At 32.4% G+C, this 18,499-nt stretch overlaps 2 protein-coding genes across 13 annotated transcripts in view; one reads left to right on the top strand and one right to left on the bottom strand.

Moving 5' to 3' along the window:
* The window catches only part of tay (tay bridge kinase), a 48,262-nt gene extending 37,519 nt beyond the window's left edge, over nt 1-10,743 (bottom strand). For 7 of the 10 annotated variants that reach the window (XM_085193814.1, XM_085193819.1, XM_085193818.1 and 4 more), the window contains exons 1-2: nt 1,539-1,919; nt 201-323 (exon numbers count right to left, since the gene is read on the bottom strand). In XM_085193814.1, coding sequence (XP_085049940.1) covers nt 201-323; nt 1,539-1,904 — 489 coding nt within the window. In that variant the 5' untranslated portion in view covers nt 1,905-1,919. Of the gene's footprint in view, nt 1-200; nt 324-1,538; nt 1,920-10,083 lie in introns of those variants that run through there. The other 3 variants (XM_085193821.1, XM_085193823.1, XM_085193824.1) reach the window with 1 other exon arrangement.
* A 21-nt stretch (nt 10,744-10,764) lies between these two features.
* On the top strand, nt 10,765-17,974 carry Vkor (Vitamin-K epoxide reductase). 3 transcript variants are annotated; one of them, XM_085193827.1, is made up of 4 exons: nt 10,765-10,916; nt 12,488-12,664; nt 13,079-13,176; nt 17,499-17,974. In XM_085193827.1, exons 2-4 carry the CDS (start codon nt 12,498-12,500, stop codon nt 17,699-17,701), a joined length of 468 nt encoding a protein of 155 aa, XP_085049953.1. In that variant the 5' UTR covers nt 10,765-10,916; nt 12,488-12,497; the 3' UTR covers nt 17,702-17,974. The 3 variants fall into 3 exon arrangements, with proteins under 3 accessions (XP_085049953.1, XP_085049955.1, XP_085049954.1); XM_085193829.1 differs by lacking the exon at nt 10,765-10,916 and adding an exon at nt 10,933-11,118; XM_085193828.1 differs by lacking the exon at nt 10,765-10,916 and adding an exon at nt 11,592-11,746.
* The last annotated feature ends 525 nt before the right edge of the window (nt 17,975-18,499 follow it).

Below are 18,499 nucleotides of genomic sequence, written 5' to 3'. Positions count from 1 at the left end.
CGGGAGGATATACGACATAAATGTTAGCTACATTGAACGGAATTGAAAGCGAGCTTGATTTACGACATAATTACAACAACAAATCCAGCATTCGATTACGTCTATTAGTAAGCATTCGTTTTAATAGGATCTATTGGAGGGTTTAAAATAGTGAGCCAAGTGAAAGTTTTGTATTCGTATATGATAAGCGTGCAACTTACGTGTGAATTCACATTGCCGGTGGCGTGATTGCGGGTTGGATCGCCCGCGAGTGCAGCCAGCGGCAAGCGCGGCTTTGTCGATAAGGCGTTTGTACGAGGTGAGGAAGCGCATTTTACAGCAGCCTGTGGATAAAAACAATTGTTAAATTCATAATAAAACGTCTCTCGTTTTTAAATATTCACCTGTATGAAAAACAAGCATGCGTGCTTGTTAAACGCGATAGGTTATGGATTAAACTCCCACTCGTAGAAATTAAATATTTAATATTTTAATTTCTTCGCTATGGTGTTGAGGCAAAGCGCGGAGTTAAATTCCTCCCCTGAAGACCCAATGCGTCCAAAATTCGTGGGAAAGTAGGAAGTGGAGTGTCTTAAAACTGAGCTTCCTTTGCCTAACCCTACTAGATGCTGGATACTGAAGAAAAAAGGAAATAAGCGTAATTTTGTTTAAAAACTCAAAGTGTTTGTTTGAACACATCTGTGTGATAACTATCTTTCACTGTAAATACACACACCGGCAAAATTAAAAGGAACACACAAAATAAACATACAGTTTTTTAACTATTAGATTTTCGTATGTTTTCCGGTTCATTTAAGTTTTGTTATTCGAAATGAATATGAGACACCAAAAACTAGGGTTGAACGTAATTTATTTATAAAAATACAGACAAAAAATAAATTTGACACATTTTGAATTTCACGATAATTTGTTTATATCAAAATTGTAAAATAATAAATGCAAATCATTATCAATATCCTGTTTTATTTCTGCGGGCACTTAATAGAGCTCGAATGCGTTTGCCCATGCTCCTAATGACATTTTTAATCATTTCCTGGGGCAAATTGGTCCACTGTTTAATCAGCGCCAATTTTAGCTTTTCAATATTCCTGGGAGATGGAATTGAATACTCTTCGTCCAATCATGTGCCAGACATGCTTTATCGGATTCATGTCTGGAGATCTACCAGTTTATTTGGGTAATTCAGACCTCATTAAGGTAATCGCGCATAAATATAAAATCTGGGCCTATAATTGGGACAAAAGGCATTACATGAGGTTCCATGAAGCAGTAAGGGAACCGCCATCAATTATGACCAAAGTTGTGCGGGCTGTTAAAGTTATGCCACCCCACATCATGACGAACCCTCCACCGTATGACACTGTTTCGGTAAAATTTGCTTGATTATATCGTTCTCCCCGATACCTTCACATCCTTTCCCTTTCATTGATGAAATTTACACAAAGCCGGCTTTCAGCAGAGAATAAAACACTACTCCATTCATCGGAAGATTATTGGTGCTTACGAGCGAACCATAATCTTGCAACTCGATGACTTACCTCAAGTTTAGGCGCTTCGGCTGGTACGTATGACTTTAAACCAACTTCATTAAGCCTCCTTCTTATTGTTCGTTCACTTACACGCACGTTACCGACTTCTTCTAAGAGATTTCGAGTCTGAACAGCTGTTTGACGACAATTCCTCAAAGTTTGCACCCTAACAAACCGTTCGTCTACCGCACTGGTTGTACGATTTCTGCCTTGTCCCCGCCTCCGCACATAAGATCCTGTCTGTCTGTATCGTTTCACATTACGATGGATCACAGATACTGATACACCCAGGTTTTGACTCACTGAACGGTACGTGTGACCTTCTTCTATCAATGTCACAGCTCTGGCGACTTCGGTTGCAGGTAAATCACTCATTTTGGATGCAATACAATGTTAAACCTCCAAACAGCAACAACAAAATGAGCTAGGGCCACCATAGACTGCATAAACAAATCTTATCGAAAACACTTAAAAGCGCTGACTGTCAACAAACACTTAAAAGGGTATAATTTGTGTTGCATTATTGAAAAATGCCAATATGTCTCAAAATGTTATGTTATACGAGGGTAATAAATAATTTAAAAAACACGAACAAATTATTGTAAAACTCTCTTTTGTTTATGTTCCTCTAATTATACCGGTGTGTGTAATTAACAAATTAGTATACAGAAAAATTACGTGTTTTCTCTTAAAATCCTGTATTCAAGTGACAAGACAAGCATAACGACCAGATACAACAACGACATCTAATAATTAACCAAATGAGCTGCAACCAGCCGCCGCGCCGGCCAAGTACCTAATCACCACCTGCCTCTCCAGCTCGAGTGTACGCACGCAACACCTCGTTGACAACGGTCATTTACTTTAATTGCTTCGCAGGTAACAAATTAATCACGAATGTGACAGCCCGATAGTGATATTATGTAGAGGTAATGGCTTCTTAATGGTTTGTTACGGCCAATTTGTTGCTCGCTACTCGACATCATTTTAATAAACGGAAGGGTCTTGAAAAACAAACGCCATAATTTATTCAATTAACATAAAAACGTGTCTCGATCGTAAAAATATAACGAAAACTTGTAAATTTATGTTATCATACCCTTGATTTACATAAGCGATTGGTATAATAATATACCTATTAATTGAAATTAATTACCGTTTTTGATATGGATCGAGAGACGTAATTTATAAGTTTGTCCGCAAGTGAAGGATAAATAGTGTTAACTTATTTTTTTAGCTTCACGCTGCATCCCGCACACAGCAGGATAGGCATAGTGAACCTAGGAACCTAGTGTTAAAACACTCCATTCATACTCTCTTTCCGCCGAATTCTGGAAGTATTGCGCGTTGAGTGGCGGATCTCGATGGCAGAGCTAAGAAAAGAAAAAAATAAATATTTCATTTTCTCGAGTAGGGTCGTACCCACAACCTACCGAGTTTACAGTCACATATTTGTGTCCCTAAGCCACGAACGACCTCTTTTTTCATTAACGTAAATATTGACATGATTTATACACATAATAACAAAAACAACGTTACATATGTTGCCAACATCGAAAAAACAAAATAATTATCAAGAAGCCAACACTTAAAAAAATAATACTAAATAAATTGTATTTAGATTTTAATCCACAACCAGCCCCAGGGCTAAGCGCGAACTTCAATTAGCCGGGGCTGTTTAATTACCAAGTGACACGGCGGGTCATTAATTAAGTCATCAGACAAGCGGGCGTGGGTTCGTACGCCGGATTAGACACTGAACTGCATGGTAATGAACGATTATGGTGCTTCGCTTACTGCGGCACATAATTAACTTGTCGAGAGAAACGGCTCTCACATTTTACTAAGCTTCCGTTATATGCGACCTTATAATACTAAAATACTATCAGCACCTAGCTAGCAAGTATAATACTAAATGTATTATATTTACATACTTTTTTTGTCAGCTTCACACTTATTCCGCATGTAGCAGGGTAAGCAGAGGGAAGGCTAGTGTTAAAACACTCCGTTCCCCATTTTCCACCGAATTCTGGAGGCATTGCGTGTTGAGTGACTAAGCTCAAAGCCAGGCTTTTGCCTCGACACCAGAGGGAAGAAAATGGAAATATTAAATATTTCATTTTCTCGAGTGAGAATAGAGCCCACGTCGATGTGCCACGACTTACGTATTATTATACTGGTTGTATAATTATTATATGTATATACAGTATTGTTGACTATATTTTATTAGCTTTTTATACTTTGCATATAATTTTACTAGTTCCAAGAAGTCGTTAATTACAAAAAAGAAAAACAAGTATTAAAACAGCTTTACGATTTTTTAAATTTAATAAAAAAATACAATTTAAATATGTTATGTACAATTTATACAAGTACCTACCTAATGTATAAAAAAGTTATGTGTATTTCACAGTAATATCAGTAGTTTTTTTTATTAAAAGTTATATTCTTATTTAAGTAGGAAATAAAATTACCATTGTTTACATATTATGTTGTTGTTATAATATGTTTGGATAAGTTGTAATATGTTATCTCAGCTGTGATGTTTATAGCAGCAATGTAAGTTAAATATAAGTTTGTGTTGCCATCAGCGACATTTGCCTTTTAAATTTAATATTAAACTTTTGTAATCTGAAATAAACAATTTTACTTTCATTATAATATTATAACTATAACACGAAAAAAAAGAAACAATTTGATTTGATGGAAGCAATCAAAATATTTAGTAAATAGTTTTCATTGCAATAGTCGCGTGTTCCACAGCGATTATGTCGCCACCTCGCACCGCCCCGTGTGGGCGGAAGGACCCTATTTCAACCATTACCCTTGTAAACATTGTTGTGATACGATACAATCTACTAGACACTTATTATTTCTGTCTCGAATACCTGTTTATGATGCTATATATTTCAAATATTCAATTTTAACGCCTTGAACGTGTGCTTTTAGTGATTTTAATAATTATATATTTTTTACTACGCGTTTTGAACAATGTTAAAGTTTATTATTTTAAGGGATTGAGTAAAGCAGAAAGTTTATAATTACACTTCTATTCTTTTCAATTCTTCAATGTTCTTCATATTGTATAATATGTTAATTATAATTAGCTTTAGCTATTTTATTTTATAAATTATGTATTCTCAATAATAAAATTATAAAAAATTGCTAAAAAAAACAATGTTGACTGTTTCCACAACAGAAGGTTACAAAACAGTAGAGAGAAGGCATTAAGTCTTTACGCGAGTAAAGTTAATTCGGTGGTAGTTCTCCGTAGCGATTGCAAACGAGGTCGTGATTAACATTCTTCGAAACTAACCAAGTTAATTCCTGTGAGGCCGTAAGGCAAAGTTCGAGACGGGAATATTGATTAAATTGAATTACACCAGACCTCCACTTAATAGTATTTTAGTGTTAACTGTAATTTTACACGACGATAAAAGTATCCGTTTTGATTTTGCAACCTTTTAAAATTTTATTACGGAATGCGCTTAAGAGAGAAGTGGTATAACGCATTTTATAATAAAATAACTATAAAATAAAATCCAAAATTTTGGTTCAAAACTATATAATAATTTCTTTTTTTAACGGTAATTATTATCATTCTAAGAAACTAATCTGAGTAAAAAAAACACATTAAAAGACCAAGATTATCCTTCCATCATATATTACTAAGTGTATTTCCGGGTCATCAATCAACAACGATTTATTTGTATTGTCACCAAGTCAAAAGGGTAGACGAGCGCGGTCGAGCGCGTCGCATCACCACATCCACCTACCGTAAACATTTACACTGCCTTGACGTATTGTACACGATATATTACAAGTGTTTATATAATAAACGCTAATGTGTGCTAATACTCACTTCACGGTGGATAATAAAAGAACAAATAATGTTAGTTTACTCTTGAATATTTTAACCGCAATTTCTACTATTCAATGTTTTTATAACAACTGTTATTCATAAAGTGAATTAACATTAATATAAGTAAGAATTATATATAAATTTTTGGTTTTCGCTTCACGCTGTATCCCGTACATGGCACCATTAGGACACTTCCGTTCCCCACTTTTCGCCGAATGCTGGAGGCTTCCGCTGGATGCTATATTTTGCTCATTAACATTGTTATAAATCTAACTTGAATATAATTGTATAATTTTATTTTATGTTACAATTACTTACAAATCAAAATAAATGTTATTGGATTTACAACACAAATAAGAACTGAGAGTGAAGATACAAAGGCTGAAATAATGATTGTGCACTGTGAAAAAGACACACACATACATAGTGCACAGCGAAAGTAAGAGTTTATCAACTTGAGTTTAATTCTTAATGATAATTTGAATTCACAAAGATGTCACAAGAATGAAGATTACAGATCAGACTGTGACTAATTTATTTTATTTTTATTATCTGACAAAACAACACTGAAAAATTCACTATTATTATTTATTGTTTTTAAATTATATGACAATTATAATATAACTAGTTACTGGCTTGTTGACTTCTGAAATAATTTATTTTTTATTCAGCGGCCAAATCAGACTTATAGACTGAAAAAGCAAGCCCATTACCTTTCCTAAACATGATCAATCTAGATGCAGTTTTAAATACTTTGTTTGTAATGATATTGATCTTCAGCTTTTTAAAATTGTATAGGATAGAGTGACTGGTGTGGATGCTGAAGAGATTTTTTCCGTTTTTGGCTATATTGTCTCAAATAAAAATGAGTTAGTCATGCTAATAAATAATCATAAACTAATATGGAGATTTGTTGATTAACTCATTATTTTATTTGCCTTATATATAAACATAACAACAAACCAACACACTTAAAATGAACAGCCAACAAACATAAAATGAACAGATCTGCTTATCGTTTGGGACTGATCGCAGATGAACTCAGAGGAAAATATATATATATATATATATATATATATATATATATATATATATAAATATTATTATGGTTTAAATGCAAGGTTTCATAAATATAGAGTTTGGGCAGGATTGAAATTCCTAGTCCCGCAAGTAGCGATATTTAATACAAGCTGCGAGATTGAAAACATAGATAATTCTTTCATTAAGAATGTATAATATATTACTAATTTTCTTATGAAAATGCAGACGAGGCCTCAAGTAAAAGCTTGTTTATAATAAAATACAACACCAAGCAACATTTTATATCATGAAGGAATGTAACTAGATGCTATTATGTGTCAGCGTCAAAGGGTGCCAAAGATATTACATTTTAAACAAGTATAAATATGCAAAGATAGGACATATCACCTTCAAATTTTTACTTTCCAAGTTAGGATAATGTATAGAACAAATACATTGTTCTAGATATAAATATTTATTGCGCTCATTGAGAATGTTATTTTAGTGTCATATCTTAACCAGTTTTTTTAGAAAGCTGCGTTATCTTGCAAAATTACAATTTACACGCTATTCCATGAGCTGTTATGTTTTACGCGAATCAGTCAAGTCGCGATAAAAATAATTTAAAATTAAAATTTTCTACATATAACGACAATTTAATTACAAAATATTTTATCTTTACATTTATTGATAAGCGAAAAACCAAATATTTATATGCAATTTTTTTTATATGATGTATAAAATAATAGTCTAAATTATTTTAAACAAAATTTGCGTTTGCTATCATAATAGCCATTTTACTGAAATAACAAACTATGAATCATTTATCATAATGGATACGTATAATTAAATTCGAATTCGTTTTTGCGTAAATACAATGCACTTCCGAAGACCAGAATTTGCATAGTTATTGCCAAAGTATAACGACTCGTAAAGTTAAAGTATGTACGAGCGAATAAAACTTTCCCCTGTGTCGAGGAGACAAGGAACCTTTTTGTAACTAAGAATTATTACCACTTTTTTAAATAAAAAGACAATGATTTTTCTTCTAGTGGGCTATTTAAGTGTAATAATATGTCGGCTTATGAGGATTGAGGTTTTTAAAGAATGATAATTAAAACGGTATATATTTTCGTAACAAAACATTTATAATAACACAATTCCTATTAGAAATATTTTTTATAAATATCTTAAAGTGTCTTAAGTATGCACGTATTATTCAAATAAAACTGACGAGAGATGTAATAAAAATGGTAGAATGAGGTTTAAACTTTTAAAAGGTAAGTATTTATGTCACGACGTTCTAACATTAAGTCTTAAGGGAATACTAGAAGGGGATGGGTCACAAGGGTGTTTAGGGGTGCCTAGACATTCGGTCGCTCCTCCGAGCCATCGTGGCTCGTCTTCTACAGCGACAGATATTGATTTTGCTTTAGCATACACTCTCAGCCGAAATCGGTAAAAGGCTGGTATGACTTTCACCACTGCCGCATTTAGCAGGTACCTCTTTAAACCTGTAATCTTTGCCTTGGAATAATGTTGAAGAGAATCATTTTAACGGTTTGAGTGTATTTATTATCTATGAGAAAGCGTTAAATAAATATTTTTCTTTTTTTAAAGGAATTGTGTTAAGAATATAGCAATATTTTTTTATTTTTATCTGTGATAAGTTTATTTAAGTTAGTATATAAATTATTTATTAACAATAAATTACAATAATACGATATATTTTAATTAACGTGATATGAAAAGTATACAACATTTATAGCGTAATTATTTTCATATTAGAATTTCACTTTCCATAAAGTGTTATAGCGTGTATAAAGGTGAGTATATAAACATTAAACACGTATTAACGGTTTAAACAGAAAAGTTTAAACATAACAAAAAATGTACGACATAAAGCAAGCAAACAAATTAATTAATTAATATAAAAATGAGTAATGAGATGACACTGACGTTTTTTATGTTTACTATAAGAGGTAATCGTTGCGAAACTGGACACCGCGAGCGTGTCGTGGGAAAATAGTGATTAACCTAATACCTACCCACCACGTATTGTCTTTGTTGTTCACCCGCTGACGGGCATCAGATGACACGGTCATGCTCGTATAATATATAGGTGTTTAAGCTTTGGATTAACTTAATCACTAAGTAAAAGAGTTTAATTATAATATAAATTTAATATTTCCGTAATTAACCTCAGTGTTTTGAATCAGTTAATAATTGCGAGCTTTTTCAAGATAAAAAGAACAAATATTAAATATATAGTTATAAAAAGTTACCAGCACCGCAAAAAAGTCCAATTGCCTAAATTGGATAACCCAAAAATCCTCGCAAAGCAATTTAATCTTAATTAAAATTTTCTACGTTATTAACTTAGATAATATAATATTAATTAAGTACTTGTAACTGACGATAAAATAGGTATCTACATTTTAATGATTGATAACGATCTCTATAATTTTAATATTTTATATAGTTGTCGTAACTGTCGATTCTAGTATAATATTTATGTTTACAATAAATTTAATGTATATTTTTCTGTCATCCAAATAATAATACAATATGAACTAATATCGAATAGCACAACCGCATTGCGAAGGTGTATAGACGATTCGTTATGTGTTTTTTTGCTCCATAAGTTTTGTACAATTATGAAGAGAAACCTCACATTTATTAGCCATATGTCGATTCGTTGGTGTAATTTCAACAAAAAACCTGTTTTCTGTAGAAAATTTGCTTATAGCCATTGTAAGCAGAAATTGCATAAACGTTGCATACCGCATGTGGTGAATTAAATAGGAGCAGGGGAACCTGTTTCTGCTTATAGCATGAGCGACCTCAGCTACAACGAACCACAAACGGCACGCCTGTCGACATAATTTAGAACGATATCGCTAAATATATATATATAATAGTTTTGTTATGCGCATACGAGACTTCAACATACATAACATATTGTCGTTTCGAGGACGGCGCGATAAATGAGCACAAACGAGCGAAAGCCACTTAGACCAAATTTACACTTAGTGGGAGACCGCGGGTGCACTCCGGCCGTCGAGAGCGCAGTCCGTCCCGACAGCCGCCGAGCCGTCAGCTGCTCACGACATAATACACACACCACATAACTGAATGTACAATAAAAAATAACGTATATATCAATACCTTTATTCGCGTCATTTCAACAAATAAATAATATAACATTTGAAATATATAGATGTATTCTGTTTAAAATATTTAGAACCAAGGATTCATTCAATAGGTCAACGCACTTCCGAGACATCTGAAGCGATTACATAGCAAGTTCTTAATGGGAATAAATCGTATTTTTTACGGACAAAAAAACTGTAGTTAATAAGTTTATATTAATATTTAGTCAAGGTTACCTTTTGCTTTAAAAATATTGTTATGTGTAGTACATACATTGAATATAACAATGTAGTTAACTAATATTATTAAATTTGTTTACTAAAACAAGTGGGAAAGACAATCACGTGAAAATGTTAAAATGTTATTCGCATAATGCTACATACTGATTTTATTATGCACTTTTCCATTTTTGGAACTATTGACGTACGAATATGGAGAGTTAATTTCGGTTTGTGGCTATTGTCTCAAGTTTACCTAGTCACATCATACCTAATATGTAATTACTTTTAATAAACTTACCTCGAGATCTTCGTAGGTGCGAAATGCCATTATGGCGAAACCATCAATGATGTCCTCCTCTCCGAGGGGCTCCCTCGACTTCTTTCTCCTGGCCGGAGGACGAGGTGGCTTTTCTCTCGCCGGAGACTCGTCCTCGCCGCTGTCCCCATCCTTAACTTTACTCTCTCGCTGTGCTTGCATGCGCTGTGCCCGCTCCCTTCGCCTGTTTCTCTGATTGCGCTGCTTCACTTCGTTTTCCATCGTTCGCACATTATTCGAAACACTCGACCACCGTGCTTCACTACACTAAAGTCCGCACTGCACTTTTAACACACATGGTTAACCTTTGTTTCTATGTCGAACAAATCGACAAATTACAAATCTTGCACTCAGAAAAAGACACTAGCCGTTTCCAATGGCGGATCGTACACCGTTGCCGCATTGCAAGTAAAATGGCCGCGTAGCACTCGACAGGCTGTCTTCTTTCACTTTTACGTAAACGGAGGCATTATTGCACTTAAACTAACATATATTACAATATATATTAACAAGAAATAAGACAATTATACGTTAAATTAGTTTTATACATTATTCTCTGTGTTCAGAATCAGTCAATAGTCAATACAATGAAAGGTGTTGCACGACGCTAACGCTGCGTTGCGGTCGCGATGGTAAACTAAATCAGTGCTGCCAACTTAAAAACATATACATTCCGCGATATCGGGCGTCATTGGCAATGTGGCGCTCGGTTTTACTCTTCATTCTTGTGGTTCGTTCTCTTTCTTCGCGGTACATTTTATAAGTAGTCTTGCTGACCTATTTTTATACCATACTACTTAAAATAATATCTTTAGGTAATATTTATCAAGTTTTATCAATTTAAATATTGTATCTTTAATATATTTTTTAAAAATATTTTTTATGCACAAGTTAGGGAAAAGCATATTAATTGTTTGTGTCACTAGTTTTTTTTAAGTGAATATAGAGGGCACTACTTGTTAACTGTGTAGTAAAAAGTGACATTCATTGTTTGAAATAGTTATTTATAAGAAGTTGGTACGTATTTTATGTCTTGACGTTTCGTATTACAGTTGCGTTCAGTTTTATAAATGTGTTCAAGTTTATTTAATTATGTTGTTATATATAAGAATATAACTTTACAAACTATAACATTATATTTGGAGAGACATTAAAATTTGTAACGAATTATTTATTTATTTATTATTTTAATAAGGTCAATCAAAGAAAACAATATTAATACAAAAATAAGAAGTATCTCCTTGGTATAAGTATTTATAGATTATGCTTCATTAGAACTTTATTCTATTAAGTACCTGCTATTATTTTATTTTACTATATCAGATCTTTATTTCTCATAGAAAAGAATATTAGTTAAACTAATATTAATAATAAGTATTAAATAAGCTCCCATAAGTCAAAGTTATGTACATTCTATCTCATAAATTATACAAATCCATATTTCTATTTGTTTCTCATCCAATTTATCATTTTAGGTCTCTATATTATATCTTAATTTGTGATGTCACTTTAATGATTAGTGAAGCGTAAATTATGTAAATAGAGAGAATTTCTGATATTCCTTTTCGTATATCAGTCGCGCTTGTGATATGATAAAGTAAACTTGTGATAAACGTAATATTATTATATTATTATTCGAATTATTGTGAGTATTATTACTTAATGATTATCACAGAATTATAATATTCAACGTAACATGTTTTCTGGATTTTATAAGGAATAATTGTTTTAGGAGGTTTTTGTTCCAACTTATATTTTTTGTTATGTTCCCCGTATAGCTACACTAAGGGGTGCTAAAATGAGTAAATTGATTCGAGCACTTATTTTGTTTTTATGCAAGTCTTCAATATTAACCTCCCCTAGTGCACGAAGAAATTGGTTTTGCGCGAACGGGGGTTCGCGTGAATTGACTTTTAAGTACAAATTAACATATTTATTGCTGATAAATTGGCATGCTTTAATGTTTCTTTAGAACTAATAAAAAAGTTTTTATCAAAAATAATATATGTACAAAAATGTACTTAAACGAATCAAATATATATATTTTTTATTTTTCCGTTAATCAACTTCCGGTGTTGTGCATTATCCACGTAAACAAAAGCTTTCTACAGCTGCGTTGCGAGAAGTGAAGTTTAAATTTTATTATCGTATGCTTTTAAGACAACTCAGCTTTCAAGATTGTGTTTTATAGTTTTAATTTTTTCGTTATTTCAATTGTTATATTTTTATACAAATTTTAAACATGATTTTAATTATTTTTTTCCTTCTGAAGATATAATTAATTGTCTGTATTAAAAACACACACTATCTATATATTTTATTTTAAAATTAATCAAAAGTAACCAATTTAAATAATATTAATATTACTTGCTATATTTATTGATAGATTTAAAAAGATGCAAGTGAAAGGGGTAAATCGTGCAATTATAGTTAGCAGCCTGCTTGGTATACTGGTGTCAATTTATGCACTCTATGTAGAGATGGCAGCGGAAGCAAAACCAGGATATAAAGCTATGTGTGACTTATCAGAATACGCAAGCTGTTCGAAGGTTCTCACATCTAAGTAAGTAACGTCCTAAAAAGCTGTAACTCGAACGGAACATGGTAGATAGAGGGAATCTGGGAACCTTGTGAACCTACCTAGTGTTAACACATTCCGTTTCCATTAAGATTTCTCCGTTCTCCATTTTCCGCCGAATTGTGGAGGCTTTGCGGGTTGAGTGCCGAAACTCAATGTCGCATCCGTTAAATGCCTGATAATTACATGTTTAGTTTATTTATTATACATCGTTTAAATATATATTTTTGGCAATCAAAAATATAAAAAATACCAGTTCATATTCATTCTTTTATATGTTAAAATGTTATAGCGCACTTCTGCTTATTTTTAAGATATATAAGCCTGAGCAGCTTTAAATAAATACAAACAATTGGGAATTGGTTAAGCCATGTTTTTAATCAATCTTTTATGTTGCAGGTACGCGAAGGGATTAGGTCTCGCTGCACCGGATTCGCCGTTTAAACTCCCGAATTGTGTAAACGGGATTATTTTCTATTGTATTATAATATTTTTGAGTGAGTACTTTTTTATATTTTTATTTACTCGTATATATGAACAAATAGCGAATGTATAAAAGTAGTAAAAAATGTTGTTCGAGATTTTGTATGTTTGTAAATAAGTTATTTATTTATAATAACAATGTCTAAAGCTTTTTATTTTTAAAGATTAGTTTTTTGCAGCTATTACTTATTTGACGCTTATTTATCAAATTTTAAGAATAAATATTTTTGTAGTCTACCAATGAATGATACTTTCAAAATATTAGAACTGAAAATGTTTTTTTTGCTGTAATAAATTGTAATAAAATCCATTTAAGAGTCGTTTTTATATATTCTATAGGTAATGCATATGTAAATATGTAAAAAAATACTTAATACATAAACGAAAGATATATTATCATGAATTACCAAAACACCTGGTGAATATGAAGATGAGCAAGCTAAACGCTTATAGCTTAATAGTTCGGTTTCTATTAAAATAATGTTTTAATGCTTAAATTAATTAAAATTATATCACTTACGAAACAGTTACCCTATCAGATTTCTTACTTAATCATTAGATATTAATGCTCATGAATACCCAGACGTGAAGAAATGAGCTAGCAGCTTTTAAAAAACTTTAATCACATAGAACTAACTCATGTTTTATTAATAACGTGTTCTAGAATAGGAATTTAACATTTACGATACCAATAATTGCTGTTGCGTTTAATACGGCATTGAAGCTGTTACACCGTGTTATTGGAGCTTCGCTTACATACTTAATTATTTTTTTACTTTGACGATTTCGATTAAACTTTTTATTGTAAGGATATAAAATACGCTACCACAATAAGAATAGACAATAGAGAATTTATCATCAAAAAAATAACAAGTTAACTGTAAATACATTCACGCAATATCCCGTAGGTAGCAAGGTAAAGCAGGCCTCATATTTAGATTTATAAAAAAGTAATATCTAAAAACGTCTATCCACATAATCTATTACGGAATGTCAGGGTTCCCATACTTACCTGTTAAACAGATATCGTACCGTGCAATTCGCACATCATCGCCGGTCGTGCTCGTGACTCCGTAGTGTATTGCGAAAGTGGCGTAAGCTGCCCGCTCCACGGTTGTTTGGTAGCTCACGAGTTGAATTACTATTACTGTAATAGCATAGCGCTTGCCGATATCTGTGGGAGAGTGTTTCGTTTTATATTATGGGTTATGGTTGCATGTGGTGTGGAGATTCTTCTATTTGAGGTAGTCGTGGTGCAGGGGGGGCGATAGGTTATGGGTTCGATTCTTATTCGCATTTAAGAGAAACATACGTTTTAAAATAATTGTTATTTAAGTAAATAATCCTAGAACTAATTCATTCACGTTTCTACATACTTATGTTCTTATTTCTAAGCACGAATTCTGTGTCATTTACTTTACCACAAGTTTTTTTTTTACTTGTATTTCATAATCCTATTTATTAGATCTTGTCAACACGAGGAAATAAAAAAGCTTGTACAAGATTCCCGCACTACGCATTTTTTGTAGTCCGCAATTGAGTTATTGCATCCGTTTTATAATATCTAAGTTATATATTTTCCAACTTAGACTTTTAAACTCTTTTTTTTTAGAGATAATTCCTGTACTTCAGTATATATAAATTCGCTAGTTTATTGTAATTATAAGTATAATTTGCAATAACTCTGATCATATTTAAAGCAGACGTAAAAGACGTCGTTATTAATAAAACAAATTCGCAAAAACGTTTAATAAGATAATATTTAAATTTATACCTATATCTTAATCACCAGTCATAATTATAGTTGCTAGCCAAATAATTTATTTGATTATAAAACGTTTAAATAAAACCAGCTTCATGCTATATCCCTCACACAGTAGGCGGAGGGAACCTAGTGTTAAGAGACTCCAATCCCCACTTTTTGCCGAATTCCGGAGGCATTACGAGTTGAGTGCTCAACGCTCGTTTTGCCTCGACACGAGCGAAGAAATGAATGAAATATAAATTTAAATAAATTTATCATTTCTTCGAGTGAGAATCGAACCTACAACCAGTCGTTTACAGCCACTGTGTTAATTTACAATATAACATTGCGTAATCACGAGCACGTAGCGGCGTTATCGAGTTATGTTAATATAAATTGTCAATTAATGCAGTTTGCATTTATACGTAGCGGTAGCGGGCCCGAAAGACCGCGGCACGATTTTATACCAATGAAACGTACACTATTTGAATATATTATGTGGAGTTTGCGTGAGCATTTATTGCTGTGCTAAATTGTTAATACCACGAAACACGCTCGTAAACGCTTGGATTATTTTGTATAGCCATAAGCCACCCATTGTATTTCAGTTTGTCGGTAATCGAGCGGTTGCCGGGTTATTCGATAGTATTGTTTGCTTTGGTTCCCAATTACTTACTTGATGTTATGATAACCCCAATAAGTGTTTATGGTCGTAACTCGTGTACCTATCGAACTGATTGCTCTGAATTATTGGGTGATATGATTTGGGGTTTAAGTGTTTATTTAGTTTTTTTTATAATCATTCAATAGACATTTTTTTAGCTATTTTCGTTTCTATGTCTACGATTTTATACAAAGTTTAGCATAGCTAATTTTTGTAGAGTAAATATGTTAGTACTTTTCTTGCTGTATCTTTTCTGCCCCGGTTTGATGTCTTAGTCTTAACCCAAGAGACCAGCACAATGTCTTTTGGTAAAACTAAATTATTTTCTTTCTCGGAGGAAACGGAGGAAACGGAGTTATTTTGTCGATCATCGGAAGAGTGAACTGGGAACTTCCGTAAATACTGGTGGATTAATACAGTTCCACGAAACTCATTCCCTGCAATTTGTCCGGTAGTGCTCTTAACATAAGTTTTTGTAGCTCACGGTCTTTGGTCTCACCGCTTCAAAAGTTTTTTTTAATTTGGTCAGGATCCTAAGCATCGGTGTTGGAATAGGGAGAGCCGGGTGGTCCGTGCCCACTCTAGAAATGTTATTAACCAAAAATTTGTATTCAAAAATAAATAGAAAACATGAACATAATGTTTACTGTTTAAAGGTAATGTCCAGGCCCCATGATAAAATATCTTTAGATACGCCGATGATTCTAAGTTTTTCTTGTTTTATAAGCTGGAGATAAAAAACTTTGCTTAAGCATCGTAAACAAATAAAATATTCAAATAGCATTCCTATATGTTATATGGCCCCCGGGGCCGTAATGCAGGAAATATGAAGGGGCGAAATTACCAATATGTTGGAATCTATCAACAAACCTCAAAAAATATAGAACGAAAGAGTGTTTTGCATACTTACCTAAAAATTCTGTAGGAAAAAGTTTTTTTAGCACATTGTTTAACTCTCTACAAATATTACTTGATATTTATACAATCGTTAAATTAATTGTAGCACAATTACAAAGTTTTGGCCCGTTCAAGTTTAAGCTGCTTCGTAGACACGAGAATGTGATGCCTTCATATTAAATTTTTTGGTACTATTTTTAACTTGTAATATTAATTTTCTTTTATAACTACATAAAAGGAAATTATGTTATACATTTCCTTTTATTCTTTTTACCCTAGATAGTTTAATTTTAAATAAGAAATATCAAAGGGGCGTTGATACCTACGGGGAACACAATACTACCTTTTTTTATGATTTTTTTGAAAATAAAAAAAATAACGCTATTATGATTTGAGGCCAGTCGTGGCGCAGGGGCACAAAGTGTGACTGTAAACACCATTGGTTGTGGCTTTGATCCCCACTTAAGAAAATTAAATATTTTTATTAATATTTTCATTTCTTCGCTCCGGTGTTGAGGCAAAGCGCGGCGTTGAGTTTCTCCATTCAGCACGTATTATCTTCAGAATTCGGCGGAAAGTGGGGAACGGAGTGTCTTAACACTATGCCTTTGCCTACTTTGCTGTGTGGGGGATTTTGATTGTTTGGGAAAAAAAAATAATTTTAATATTCAACATGAGATTCTCTATAGAGTAACAAGAGAATCTATAGTAAGATTTTGTTGGTTTGGTTTTTCGAAAAAATATTATATAATATTGTTGTATAATATGATTCGAGTTATGAATTCGCAGCCAAATGTACATTTGTAATAGTCTCACTTACATTAATTGGCATAATCGTTTTTTTTTAATAAGAAATCAACATTTTTATTTTTGTAATTAGAGCAAAGTAATTAAACAACATATAAAAATAACGCAGTCGCATTGCATAACTTTAATATTGGAAATTCTATAAATATATCAATAAATGTTATAGTTAATAAATTAATTTATGTTACAAAGGAGTCTTATATAAAAATGTTTTTTGTTTTCAGCTACCTTTGACGGAGCTGTTGCAGTGAAAGTACAAATCGGTCTCTCTGCAACATCGCTAGCGATTTGTGTATATTTGGCGTATTTATTAGCTTTCGTGCTTAAAGATTTCTGTGTAGTTTGTGTCTCTACTTATGTCTTTAACATTTTAATAGCATACTTTTTAATGAAAAAACATAGTTTGTTGGCTAGTAAAAGCAAGTAAGTATAATTCATTAAATTCTACAAGTGCTTCCATCTGTTGTCGAGTTGTGACACTTTTATATTTTTAAGACCTCTATACAAAATATCTGGAAGTGTTTGGTTATTTTATTACTCAAGGGATGGCTCTAGCTATGGCAAAATTTATTTACTTTATGATACTAATTTAAGTGTTGCATTTAATATATGTTCATTTATGAATAAGTATAATTTTCATATGTAAATCAATGTATATTTTCTTTACTCGATAATAAATAAAATTATATTGACTAAAATGTGTAATTTATTTTATTATTGTATTTTTAAACTTAATATTTAAAATTCCTTAAAAATATACTTATGTCAAACTAAGCTGACACATATCTTGTTTCAATACTAAGTATTTCTTTTAACTTATCAATTTGTCGAAATCTAAGTTAGTATCGCACATTATGTATGTGCAAAAACGGTGACTGTTATCCCTTTAAAAGTGACACACACAGATTTCCTTGTTAAGTTTTATTGCGTCGCCAACGAGAACGTGATCGCCATATCGGTGCGTTGACGCCGACGCAGTCCTGCCGATCCTTCTTTGATTAGCCGTTATGACGCTTGCCATGTGAACGCCGCCTTGTATTAAAACATACTTAAAACCTTACTATTAATATATTAAGGACTATATTGCTTTGCCAAAGAAGCGGCTAGCTTCATAATATTCAATAGTTGAATACCTGTACCTTTAACATTTCCTGGAAAAGGCAATTGACACGGTTCTATTCCGAAATAGTCCTAGCAAACCTAAAGATAAAGAAGTGTTATACGA

Source organism: Heliconius melpomene, chromosome 12 (genome assembly GCF_056956725.1).
Source record: "Heliconius melpomene rosina isolate 202511_hmr_F chromosome 12, ASM5695672v1, whole genome shotgun sequence".
Lineage (NCBI taxonomy): Eukaryota > Metazoa > Arthropoda > Insecta > Lepidoptera > Nymphalidae > Heliconius > Heliconius melpomene.
This window is presented reverse-complemented; position numbering and strand designations above follow the sequence as displayed.